Raw genomic sequence first — 14,456 nt, 5'->3', positions numbered from 1 at the left:
CCCTACTGGTGGATATTTAGGTTATTTTCAGTTTTTTGTTTTATTAAATAAAACCAATCAACATGTATATGTTTACTAATTTGTATATATAAATTAAATCTCCAGAGCTAGAATCTCTAGGTTAAACAATATGATATTTTTATATATATAAATTTTGTTATTTATTTCCAATTTGCTTTTCAGAGTTTGTAACAACTAATTTGAGAGAGAAAGAGAAAATCATTGTGCCTGAATCCTTATTACCTTGTCAACATTGGGTTTTACTGAGCATATTATTATTAATTTGAGGGAATAGTTTCTTAACTTTATTCTAGAATTTATTCTGTGGAGACAAAACATATTGCAGAAATATGCATGGACTGTTTTTAATAGATATTTTTCATGCCAGATGAAGAACTAATTTGAACCAATTTTTCACACATACAACTGTGGAATATAGTTTGTTAAGGGCAATGCCATTAGATTTCTCATCTGACTGTGAGTGTCCTAACTGCTTGGAGAGTATACAGAATGAGTCTGACTGGAATCCCCGTTTCAACAAGAGTAATAATAACTCTTGATATTCAAGATTAAGAAAGAAGTCCATGCGTTCTTCCAGTGTACAGTGCTTTCCTTCTCAGTGTTGTTCTACCAGGCCAGAGAATGATACCAAAGAAGACCAATCTGAATCTTGAGGGCCTTACAAGGAAAACCAGACCACTGAGAGAGGTGACTACCCAAGAGTTACTGAGTGAGTTTGGGGATATTGGGAAGTTCCAACCAAACTCCATGTCTGTAGGCCACTTTAGAGATCAGGTGGTAATGAAGTTCAGAAGAGCTCTGTATTATTCTGGAATTTGGGTGACACATGTTCAAGGCTACAGACTTGAAAAGCACTTGTCAGCTAATTATTTCAAGAGAAATCCTGGTTGCCTACATCGGCTCGTCCCTTGGCTGAAACGGGAACTAACAGCTGTTTATGGAGATTATGGCTACACGGTGAAGAATATCCTATCTACCATTCTCCATCACATGACAGAATATGATCTAGACAGTGAGTCCTTCATTCACCTTCTGGAGCCTTATCTCCAAAAACACACCCACCATTTTCTGCATGAGTTTATCAGTTTTGTTCATTCACCTTACAACATGGAGACCTATGACTAATGAGCCATCTATCAATGTCCTTCTGCTTCACCATGGGTAAAAAAGAAGTCCAATACATCAGCTCCTGTTTACTCTTTGCCTAAAGATCATGCTCTACTGGCATCTCAACATGATACAATGCAGTCAAAAAAAGGCCAGGTCCAGTGGAATAATGAACAGAAGCCCCTGTCAGGCTTGAAAGAGTTTCCAAATGGTAACTCAGCCTTGATGAAATCTGAAATCCCACTATTCATAAAACAGCAAGCAAAAATCATGCTTGGATCAAAGACAAGCCAGGATCAGGTGATCACAAAGGCACAATTTCTATTAATAATATGCTCCTGAATTGGGCTACACCAAAGGAAAGGAGCCCAGGTTTACTGAATTGCAAAAAACGTTCAAGAGAGGAAAATAGATGGGATTAAGTTGCTTCCTGGCCATATCCAGGATCTGGTAAAGAGTGAAACAACTGCACGCACCTTCTGTTCCCCAGCAATTTTTCATCAGGGGCAGCCACAGAAGTCTAGTCTAAGAGAAAGAAGGGTTTTGAGCCATGGCCAACAGATTAATATCCAGAAAAAAGAAGCAGAAAAAAATAAACCCTCAGAATCTTCACCAAAGATCTTTCAAAGATTGCCTACAGAAAGATCCTTGATAAATTGCAAATCCAGAAAGAGGGACATCTCTTGGAGTTGCACTTCAGAAACTGCCCTTTCTTTTAAGAGAGATGATAGGAAGCTGAGCTATTACAGAAAAAAGAGAATGAAGTGCAGACAGTGCCCCCAATCTGCAGAGGCTGGTTCACACTTCAGCTGAAGCATCCAAAGACAGTCAAGGTCCAGTGCTTACAGATCCAAATCCTGGTGTGTTGAACTTACAGAAAGATCTGTAAGCAGAGAATCAAGTAACTCCTCTTTAAGAGAAGCCACAAAAGTGAACATTGCACTCAGTATATATACTGTGAGCCCTCAAAAGAAAAGAATGTCCATGGCTATGAATCTAACTATGGGAGGACATCATCAGCCACAGTCCAACACGTGACACTTCTTCAACTGCTGGGAAGAGACCCAAGTGCCCTAGAGGTGACTGGCGCCTCCCAGGCTGAAAGCCACTGTGACAGTCTCAGATGCCTGCAGCCTGAGAAACACAGATGCCTGAGCAAACAAGAGAGGAAGGAAAAGGTCACATTTCCTGGAGCTGGAAAAACCAGAGAGGTTAGGCACAGAAAAAACAAATGCCAGTGGTTAGATATAACCACAAAGGGAGTCAGTGATAAAATGGGGGATCTGGAAGATGCAAGACAATGGAGTAGTCTTTCTAAGTGTGCACCTTCCTACAGGTGGCAAATCCAAAAGAAAAGCAGAATTCAAGCCTGCAGAAATGTTACCTCGCCAAGAAAGGAGACAAAATATCAGAATCACTGAAGTCCAAATTGTTTTAAAAAACAAATCAGTCTACTCAGCTAACCACAAGGATCTTTAAAATTATGAATATTATCTGAAAAAGATTGCTGAAAAGACTGATCCTTTTACTTTATAACTGAAACTAAAAACCCGATTAAATTCAAGGCCATTTGTGAACTGGTCATATATGTAAATATTATTTGTCTATTTTTTCCCTATGAAATGAATTTTAACAATATTTGACTCATTTTTTAGTTCCCAGATTTAACTATGAAGATTGACTACCACAAGCTACAAACACCCCAGACTATACTGACAATAATAGTATGTTTCTTAATACAAGTTATGCATATTAAATAGTAGTAAACATGTGTTATTATATTATATACAGGTGTGTGTATATATATGTGTGATACACACACACACATATATATATTATAGACCTAATGCATTTTCAGTCACTGGAAAATAAAGAGGCATGGCCACTGTCTTAAGATACAGTCATTATCTTCAAGGATTTTACACTCAAGTTGTGAAAACACATGCAAATAAATAGGAAAAAAATGAACATTTATGGGATATTTGGCACTACCTTCCTGTCTCTCCATCCTGAAAACTGTTTCTTCACATACCCTGACATCTGGATATAGTAATTAAAAGTTGCCATATTTTTAGATGACTGATTCTCTACCCACCACACCCTGGCCCAGTGATGGTGACTATACCTATGCCAAACTAATCACAGCATTTTGCTCCTCTGGTCACCCAACTGATGAGTCCAGCAGTGGTCAAGTCATAGTACTTCCTTGAGATTTTCAACTGGTTCTAATAAAAATAATCATTCTCCTGACTTACTGGCATATAGTACAAGATTTGAAGCTTGGATACCATTAAGAGCTAAAATTTTCAATTCGTGAAGAAAGCCAGTTTGAGGTAAGAGATGGGAAAGCTAACAAAGTCATGAGGAGAGAGTCTGGGAGTTAAGACCTGGATCTTACAGAACTTCAAGTGTCTTCTTGCATCTCATGTGGCTTTATTCTTTAAATCTTCTTTAGGTTTTCTGAGTCCATATATTTCCTCTCTGCCTCTCAGGATTTCCAGTTACTTGCAATCAAGCAATTCACGGGGAAGTGGCACAGTAGAAATCTGTGAGGAATATAGATAGCACAGTGCCCTGAGGGGAAGTTTCTGACAGCTTCTTGGAGAAGTGCTATGTAAGTATGGTCTTAAAGAGTAAGCAGGAGTTTTCCAGGTGAATGTGCTAACAGGCTCTATCAAGAAAAATGCACAACTTGAAAACCAAGGAAGAAAAATAAAAATTTCCAGCATTGTCCCTCCAGTGTAACTGGGGAATTGAGAGATACACTGAGAAGGGAGGCTGATGCCAGGGCGTGAACAAGAATAAAAACTGGCTTTTCTTGTCCTACAGCAGACATGAAACACCTGAATGTAGCAGAGGCTCAAATTTTATCAATTTTTTAAAAATAATAATTTTGTTTTCATAATTCCCTGTTGAAAATAATTAATACATGTTCCTGCAAAAAATCTTAGAAAACCTATGTAACAGATAAAAATGTGTTCTAGTACATTCATTTGTGAACATTATCATATATATTTTTTATATTTCTTTTTTTTTTAATACATACTTTTATGAAGTTAGTTGAGCAGTTGTGGTCCACTATCAACCATAAGCTAAGCCTTTCATGGTAAAGATTTATAGCAATATACCCAAAGTCCTGAAGTTAGGAACAGGAAATCAATTGTAGTGTTCAAGGTCACCACAACTTAGCAGTAGTTAATATTTAAAAAGAAAATAAAACTGTTATTGTCGTCAGAAGAGTACTTAAGAGCCAATAATGTTAGGCTTCATTCAAAGATTTAGAGAATTTCCCCGGGTAGTGAAAACTAAAGTTGATATCTAAGTATCTTCAAACACATGAATGGATGTTCTTTAGGGAAGTATATTTATCTGGATCATTTGGAAAATGAATTTGGCTTCGTTTAAGAAAAAAATTACAGGAAAGTGATTTTTGCTTAATCAAAGAAACTGTCCTATCAGAGAAATCACGTGATTCCTGTCGGAGTAGACACATTGCATATCAAGAGGCCAATGCGGAAAGGAGCTCTCATCCTTAGAAGTGTTCACGCTTGGCTGGATACCAGTAAGGCAAGAAAAGCTGACTGGATATTTTACAGATTCCCATTTAATTCAAATATTCCAAGATTCATTAAAGAGTCACAGAAATATGCTAATGATCTAAAACATATCATACTTTTAAACAATGCAACAGTTTTTCTTGGATGGGAAGAAGAAATAATATAGTAACAGTAATTAGTGTTGAAAGTTTTCTATATGTGAGACAGGCAAACACATACACAAACTCTGAACTATTATTGAAATCCACATTTTATAGATGAAATGTATTGGAGGCATAATGATGTTATTTGCCTAAGGATACAAAGTTAGTAAGTACTGTAGTCTAGATGGAAACCCAGATGGTCCTAACCGATCTTAAACCCAACTTGACACTGTTTACATTTGTGTTGTCTTTTTTCACTTCTCCAGTATCTTTCACATCCTGTGGTGAACACATTCATAAACACTATGTGTTTTGACCTTTACAACAAATGAATAAAATTGGTTTAATTATGCCTGTGTTTTCAATAAAGAAAACGAGTTTCAAAGAGGTTATATCATAAAAAGCAATAAAGCCACAGCCAGAGTGCTAAGTCTAACGGCCCATGCCTGGTGTTTATATAGCTTATCATGGTTGACTGAGCTTTGCAAATCTAATTCAAATGTACCTATGACCCTTAATCACCTTAATCTTGCTGCCTTTGAGAGCACTTTTTCATTCAAAATCCAGAATACTAATATAAACATGCAGGGTGAAGCAGTAAGAGGTCACTTCGACTTCTTTATAAGGATAAAAGTTCCTCTTTCCCAAGTTCATCCTGAATTGTCCTTTTGATGCTAATGGGGTTCATCTCAGCCAACTAGGAGGAGGCAGGTGAATGATTTTTAATACATATGCTTCAGTTCACACAGTATTTTCTATAGCATGTGGGTGAGTTGAACCTCTGAGGCCCAGGGATAATTTTCATCTCTGTCCTTGACTCCAGTATTCTTTGGGCTGACACTCCTCGAGGTACATTTCTTCTATCTAATGAGAGGCAGATAAGAGAAATTGAATGTCTGAAGATACTTTTGAGTTATTGTTAGGTGTGAATATTTTTTGAATGGGTTATTAATGCTTATATCTTTCTATCATGCAGATCTTAGCTACTGTATATTAACCCTCCCAGCTATTGCTTAGGAAAGGCCTTTCATCTGAGCTCACTGGAACCATCCGTGTACCCTCCTAATTGGTTTCCTGCCTCTGGGCTCATGTTCTTGCTCTCTCCACATCATCCTCCACACTGCTACAGTCATTCTAATACACAAACTTATTCGTGTAACTTCCCTGACTAAAATTCTCTATTGGCTCCCTATTGCATAGAGGATAAAATCCAAATTCTTAGTCTTGCATGTAAGGACACTTTGATCCCAATCCATTCCTATGGTCTTTATCCTGAAAGACAAAACACACACAGACATAATACATAAATATCATACACAAGGACATATATATATATATACACATCTTTATATGTGCAAAAATCATGTCTTATCAATAGATAGACTGTAACTTGCCTGCCTTAGACAAATACATTCCCTTTACAACACTTATTCCAGTGTCATCCATAGTAGGTGTTCAATAAACACATTTCCTCTAAGTGGTCTGGTACTATGGAGCTGTATGGTCTTGGATAAGTTAGTTAACTTCTCTGCAATTCATTTGCACCTTAGTTAAGTGAGATTGATTCAATCACTTCTTAAACCACTGATCAGATGTTCTGAAAAACAATGTCACTGCATTATATCTACATCTCTCTCATACTTTTTGTCAGTGGTTGTGACTGGACTTATCTTTGACACTCATCTAGCCCTCTTTATCACATTTGAGGTGTATGGTGGATTTTAAATTGTTTACTGGACTGTAATATAATTTGGACTTGGAAACATTCTGCTAGAGAATTTTTCTAGATTTCTTTCAATTTCTAATAGTCTGAATCTTTGATTTTCAAATTTAATTAAGTTAGTCATTTCAACATGACTATTGTATTAGAGGTATTATACAATTAAGTACGATAACAAATTTTATCACATTATTAAGTGACCTAAAGTAAAATTTTAGGACATTGTTGAGAAATACTGCATGAGCAGATTTGTCTTATTGTTATATAATTTATTAACATAAATTTTGAACTATCTGAGCACAGGTAGCTTCAACAGCTTCAGTATGTTCAATTGTAAAGCTGCTTAGGGAGTTGACAGCTATATTTTCTTATGTTAGGCTTTATAACACAACTATGTTATAAGTGTTATTTTATACGCCAAATTCTACACCAAAACACTTTGAAATATGAATATTCTGCATATACACTTATTTATCAGGAACTCAGAAGAATGAGGTGCTACACTTCAGCATAAATATAACACATGGATGTCAAAACAAGCAAAGAACAGCCTGACCGGTGCAAGACAGCCGTCAGTGGCTCCATTGCTCAGCCCTTTAAGGCCTCCTGCCCTCTGCTGTCTACTGCTGCATGCTCTTCCCCCTCTTTTTTTTTCAAATGTAATACAAGAATCTATGATGCCATGATGCCAGCAGAATGTCAGCTCCTCAGTCAGGCCAGACTATTGACCATCTTCATACCCAGCTTGTACTGTTCTTTGTCTACTGTTGTTTAGAAAACATCTATTTTCTAGAATCTATTCAAGGATTTGAAGCCTTACTTGATATATTCCCAAATGTCAAGCCATTAGAAGTGAACAACTACATCCTTTGTGCCTCCATACAAACTTCTATTGTATCATCAAAAATACTTATTTGGACTTTTTATCTTAAATGCCTGAGTCCACCCTCACCTTCTCCCTGCCTCAAGAAAGAGAGCCTCTTTGAGACAAAAACTAGCCTGACACATAGTAGGTGCTTCGTGAATGCTGAAAAGATAAATGAATGATGAAGGAGGCAGGACAAAGATTTAGATATGAGTTGCATAGGGTCATCAGTTGTAAGAGGCATCACGAGGAAGCAGCGACTCAAGAAAACGTCCTTCCATGAAATCCAATGTCTCCATTCCAGTGACTCTTCTATATTAGAACCTAAAAGTCAGGCAACTGTGTCCAAGGTAAATCCCAAGATTAATCCTAAAGGATGCTCTCAGAAAATCACTTACATTTTAATATGAAATTCTCTATGTACTCTATCAAAATGACACTTGCTGTTTGATAGAAATTCAGAATCTCAGGCTCCAACCTGAATCAGAATCTGCATTTTTAATATTATCACCAATAATTCATATGTATATTATTTTTAGAAACACTTCTTTAACACAACAGTTGTAGAAATTATAATTTTGTCTAAAATTTTAAATTGCAAGTCTGCTACCATGCACTAGCCAACAGTGGTGACTATAATAAACAAGAGTTTAGATTGAGCAAAAATTGAGGTTGACAGTAGTAATGTAAACAGAATCTAATAAATGAATTTAAGTAATTGTTCAATGTTTTTAACCATTTGAATGAGGTCCTCCCTAGAAATTACATATAGAGAGATAAAGGGGGAGAGAGAGAGGGAGACTATATAACTTCTATATTATATGTGTAAAGCAAAGAAGCAGATAGACTATTCTATACATGGAACATGCATGAATGTAAATTCACAGGCAGAAATGCATTGATAGAGTATGTTTATGAAGTCCATTAGGATCAAGCTCTGATCAAACAAAGACAGCTTTAGAAAACACAAATGTAACCAGAGCATTTTAAAAGTATTTTAAGTAGCAGTATAGCATAGTAGACAAAAGCATAGACTCCAGAGCCAGGCCATCTGTATTCAAATCCTTGTTGTATGCTTACAAGCTGTGTGACCTTGTACAAGTCATTTAAAATATCTGTTCTTCAATTTCCTCATCTATGAATGAGGATAATAATTGTATGTAGTTCAAAATGTTAAGAGGAATCAGTTTTTGTAGTACCTGGCACATCATTCTGTATGAGTATACTACACATGTATGTATTTTTTCCATTTTTCATTATTTATTATCACTATTGTTATTAAAGACTTGGCATATAAGAGGACACAGGGTGGTCTCTGGGCATAAGAATTGGGCCACCACAAAGGATGGAGAACAACTGGGACAAAGGATAGAGGACAACAGATGAGCATCACTGGGGCTTAGCACAGGAATCATCAGGAAACAGGAGACATTCAGGAGGGTCAGGCTATCATTAGGGGAAAAGAGAGGCAGAGAAGAGGAGGAAACCATCAGTCACCGAGCACATACAGCACGCTGGGGACGGTACCAGCAGCCTTCATATGTATCGGCTGGCTTAATCCTCAACTCACTGATGAGGACTGTTTTGTTAACTGCATACTACATATGGGGAAACTGGGATGCTGGAAGCTAAATGAATTATTTGAGATTAAAAAAATAGAAGGTGATAGAGCTTGACTTGAATGCAGGGTTACTTAGATTTAACAACCTTATACCTCACACTTACCTACAGTGAATCCATTTGTCTAACCAGGAGGAAATGGACTGGTTCTTCCTAATATGATCTAAGCTCTTTTAAAGATGGTTGTGGCGGTGGCTGACACAAGTGCAGGGCTTACTAGATGCTGAGTACTATTCCAAACATTGCCTGTTTTACCTCAATCTTGCTAAGAACCCTTTGTGCCTATGCTCTCAACCATCACACTATCCTGTTTCCTGGTCAAACAACACCAATGTGTTGGAGGAGGGTGTTGAATTCATATTTTTGAGCAACTATTTTATATTGGAGTACATGTTCCCATATTTAATTCTCACCACTCTATGGTGAGATAGAGAACAGTTTTGATGTGAGACTTTAGAAAATTGGGAACAAACATCCAAAATAGATTATATGAATGGGATAAATAGAGGCCCTAAAAATAACTGTGTTGTAGTTAAATTAGAATCCAGAAAAAAACTAATCTTTTGATCAGGACTCAGTAAACTTTTTATGTAAAGGGCCAGATAGTAAAGATTTCAGTCTTTAGTGGGAATATGGTCTCTGTAACAACTAGTTAAGTCTTCCATGGAAGCGTGAAAGCAGCCAAAGATGCTACATAATTGAAAGTGTGGCTATGTACCAATAAGCTCTATTTACAAAAAAAGTTGGAGGGTCAGATTTGACCCATGGACCATCATTTTCAGACTGTTATTTTTAATCACCAAGTAATAAAAGAACACACCACTTTTCTTTTATGGTCACCAGGTAGTACAATTCATGTAAATGAAATCAAGTATTATTTAGGATTCTGTTTTTTAAGAAGCCCCATTGATGAAACAGAAAGAGTTGTTGAACTATAGGATGTTGATGCTACAAAGGGCTGACTCTGCCAATGATTTATTTTTGGAAAGGCAAAATATTTTAGGGGATGTGGATGCTTTGCTTTATTCTACAGGTAAAGAATGACCCATTATAGCCATCCCTGGAGAGGATCTTAAAATTATGAAAAAAGTTAAAGGTTATTTTCTTCAGAAAATGACAACCAAAGTGAGGTGTCAGACTGAGATCACAGACTGTATCCCCCACTTTTCCCTTCTCTACTTTTCATCCTATCTCATTTATAATTACTCCATGTTGAAAAATTACAGTAATTTCATCTTGAAAGATATATTGCATCCATTCATAGGCCAAGTGGTTTAATCTTGATTAGTGCCATCTGAAGTCTTGTCAGCTGGGTTAGCAACTTGGTCATGTATTTCGCAGCACTGCTATTAAATCCACTGGGAATTAACATGTTAAATCCATAATCATGCTTTATTGCCTGTATAATCCTGGGTTAACTGCAAAATGAAGTTGATTCATTTTTCACATGTTCACCAAAGTGAAGTCATATTTTCCCCTTAACTAGTAATTAACCTTTATGGCTTTATTAACTACTTTATTAAATTTAAATGAAATGTTTATTGGAAAGAGTTCATGGGAAGTGTAAACCACAATGACAGTGTGGCCCTGGTGATGTCCTGTTTCCTGGAACTTCTCTATTAAAATGGTTCATGTTACAGATAGTTCATTTTTTATCACAAGGTGCCAGTTCTTATAACTTAATAGGCAGTGTGGTATGATACAATAAGCAATGGCTTTTGAGTCGGACAGACCTGGGACCAAATTCATATTTAAGTGCTTACTAGCTGTGTGACCTTGGTCAAGTTGCCTAATATCTCTGAGTCTTATTATTATAAGAAATAATAGCTATGCCCAGACTCTAAGGATAAATGATATGAATGAAATAGAGAGGAGGATATTAAGAGGCACTCAGTTTGCTAAAGGTTATTTTTATCAATGCTTCTCTTTTTGGCTGAAGCCTGAAGATTTTAGTGTGGTGCTCTTACGGGAGAAAAAAAAAACTGGAAGCCAAAGGATAGCGTCTAGTCCTCACCTCTTCCCACCTTTTCCATCCCACAGACTAGATCTGAACTGTAGGTAGAGAGAATCTGGCATAGGCTGCTAATACCCTGCATTAGGAGTCCCCAGGCCTGCCACTAGCCTAATTAGTCACCTTGTACAAATTAGAAACAAGTACCCCTTGGGGCAGAGACAGCCCTGTTAGCACATGGCTTTGAAAACAGAGAAAGCTTTGTGTAAAGAATGAAGTGGACTTGGGCTCATGGCTTGGTGAGCAGAACACAGGTTGGGTACCAGCCACCCTAGCCTTGCAGCAGGGACTCTTGTTCAGACCATAACGCCCACCTTTGTCCGTGGTTCCCTGAACCCCAGAGTTTTCACCGGGCATTTTTAAGCTGGAGGCAAATTTCCCAGCCCCTGTTGTAATAAGACTGGTCATGCGCCTTAGTTCCAGCTAACGGATGTATTCTGAAGTGATATCTGTGACTTCCAGTCATCTTCTTAACAAAGCCCCTTATCTTGGACATTCTTTTCTTTTTTGCTTTGGGAAACGGCAATGATGGGGCCGCCATCCTGGATACAGAGATCAAAGTCACATCTGAGGATGAGAGGACTACTCCATCTACCGGGGGAACAGAGCCACTACCGCACCCAGGCTGCTCCCATCTAAAATACACATCAGCAGAAATAACATTTCCACCATGCTGAAGCCTCCATGTGTTAGTATTCTTTTGTCATATCAACCTAGCTTGTATTCTGACTAATATGGGGCTTCTTTTTATTTCATTTTTTTCTTATTAGCTTTATTCACAACAGCAAGAAATCAGAAACAGCCAAGTTGTCCAACAACAGAACTGACAAAGAAAAACAACAATGAAAGGGAGCAAACCACTTCATATGTCTATGAATTTCATAGATATAAGGTTGAGTGAAAGAAGTCAGACACAAAAGAAAAATACTGTATTATTTCACTTGTATGAAATTCTAAGTCAGACAAAACTAATCTACAGTGAAGGAAATCAGACTGGTTGTTATCTTGAGAGATAATGACTAGAAAGGGCATGAAGGGATTTTCGGAGGTGATTGGACTGTTTGGTATGCATATGTCAAAACTCATTGAACTCTACTGAAAATGGATACATTTTTATTTATAAAATATATCTCAATAAAAAATTTTGTGGCAAAAATGGCTTCATACATAATTCTAATCATTTTGATTTTTTACAAATCCTTATTGCTTAGAGAAAATTTTCCAAATTCCCTTTTCTGAAATTGAATCCCTGGCCTCTGCATCCCACCTTTCAGTGCAGGAACCCTGGCATCCACCTCAGTGCCACAAGGGGTCAGAAACAACTGTGGGAGCTCAGGGAGGAGCTCCACAATACTAGCTAAGACAAAGAATAATTTTAGGCGTGGGGGAGTGCATTTTAAATTTCAGTTGATTTAAGTATTATTTAATGTGTTTAAAAGCTTTAACAAGGCAGTGTTTGAAGACAGACTTCTGGTGCCAGTGTACATTTATAAAAAGATGAGCAAAACCCCAGTGTAAGCTCACTGCACATGTGCCGTATGGGGAGGAGGAGGATGGAGTGTGGAAGGAGGTGCAGCTCGTTCAAGGGCATCCTTACCCTCCCAAGGACTCATGGACTCACTCCAAAACCATCCCGATGGGCACAACCTGAGCAAAGTACCTCACAGGTACCTGACAAGCCATGAAAGGCTTTAAAGTGATTTGGGTTTTTATCATCGTCATCATCACATTAAAACCATCAGAATCACCATATATTAAAACAAAAATTTAAATCCAAACTAGCTATGGTTTTCTGACATTCTTCTCAAAATTATAGACCTAGAAGTTTTAAAAGATTTTTAAATGTTGTTGGTTTTTAAAATGTTTTATTTTTACTGATTCAAAATTTTAAGAAGCATGTTTGAAAAAAACAAAATCTGAGGTGCTCACCAACTGCTGTTCTAATACTTCCCATTTTTCAGCTGAGCAAATTGAGGTTCAGGCTGCTCTGACAACAAGCACAGAGGAGAGAGCGCTCCACGAATTCAAGTTTGAAAAGAACTGTTCAACAAAGGCGCAGGTCAGGGGCACCTCCACAAGGGATCTTGGATCCACCCCAGCAGTCTTGCATGGCTGCGACTCTCCCTAAAACCTGCCACTGTCCATTTCCCAAGGTCCTTGCCTGCCCCTGGAGAATGTGACCTCTGAGACTCCATTGTACTACTTCCCTCTCAGCTACCCACTCTGGCTTGCATACACATTTCACTGAGGGATAGACTGAGACTTAGCTGGGCACCCCAAAGGCCTGACTCAGGGCCCATAACTTTAGTCTCCTTTTCTATAGGGGCTTTTCATCTGGAGTTGAAGGAGTTGTTTTTATGAGAGAGTCTTATTTGCATTGACAAAAATAATGCTGCTTTGGATCCCAAGTGAAAAGATATTATGATACAGGGAGAGGAGTACATGGCTTTGGCACCAGTGACTGTGTCCAGGAAAAGTTACAAAAGAGAAAAGGATGGACACTGTGATGCATGACAGGAAATGACAGATGCCCAGGAAACTCACTGGCTCTGCTCAGCTGAACTGACATACAGATTTATGGGCCTTTATGGACTGATGGAGCTATGGACCCTCATACACTTGAGTGAGAGATACGTTGCAGGTGGCTAAGATCTGCATGAGTAGATGATTTAGAAAAACAAATTTTGCATTATGATTGTTACTCTGGCCCCGCCTATACTCATAGGCTACTAGAAACTTGAGTTGATCAGGATCCAAAGAGGAAAACAGAAATCACAATGTATGTTTCAAATAGAGGTACATTAATACAGTGTACTTGTTTTCAAAAAATGTTTGAAGAGTTAGGTAAGAAAAAGGAGAGATGGAGTAATACAGAGACTAGAAACTACAGGAAGTTCCTAAGCCTCTAAGAACTAAAAGGAGGAGATAGTGTTAACAAGAGCAGAAGAGCATTCACTACTGACAGTGGTGGGGAACCCGCTGCAACTATTGCAAGGGCTTCTGCCAGAGTTCACAGCATCCAGCTGCTGTGGAGGGCTGGTCAGAGAGGGGGAGAGAAAGGGGGAAACCTTAAGAAACTAAAGTTGGAGGTTCGAATTACATATTCATTTATAAAGGAAATTCCTCCATGTTACAGAGGAATTACAGGTGAGAGACACTGGAGGCAGGGAAACCAGAAGGTTGGAGGTTGTTTCCACAGTCTCTAGAACAATGGTGGGCAGGCAGTGAAACTCCTGGAACTGGAAATTGAATACAAACCTTCCTGTTTCTTTAGTGTCCAGTATTCAGTTTCCTCTACTTTTTCAATACACAAGTGTAAGTTCGTGGTACATTAACAATTTTTTCAGCATCTCATAATGTCATTGTGTACCTGACATATACTCCCTTTGCTTCACATTTTGTAAATTTTTCA

General features: G+C 37.9%; 1 protein-coding gene across 1 annotated transcript; it reads left to right on the top strand.

The window, feature by feature from the left end:
* The first annotated feature begins 452 nt into the window (after positions 1–452).
* Positions 453–13,172, top strand: LOC108394563 (uncharacterized). The gene is given in 7 exon segments (XM_036990601.2): positions 453–543; positions 635–1,339; positions 1,619–1,892; positions 1,977–2,047; positions 2,050–2,339; positions 4,573–4,690; positions 13,006–13,172. Coding segments are annotated over 7 exon segments (1,716 nt in total).
* Positions 13,173–14,456: the final 1,284 nt, after the last annotated feature.

The sequence above is a fragment of the Manis javanica genome, chromosome 2 (genome assembly GCF_040802235.1).
Source record: "Manis javanica isolate MJ-LG chromosome 2, MJ_LKY, whole genome shotgun sequence".
Taxonomy (NCBI): Eukaryota; Metazoa; Chordata; class Mammalia; order Pholidota; family Manidae; genus Manis; species Manis javanica.
This window is presented reverse-complemented; position numbering and strand designations above follow the sequence as displayed.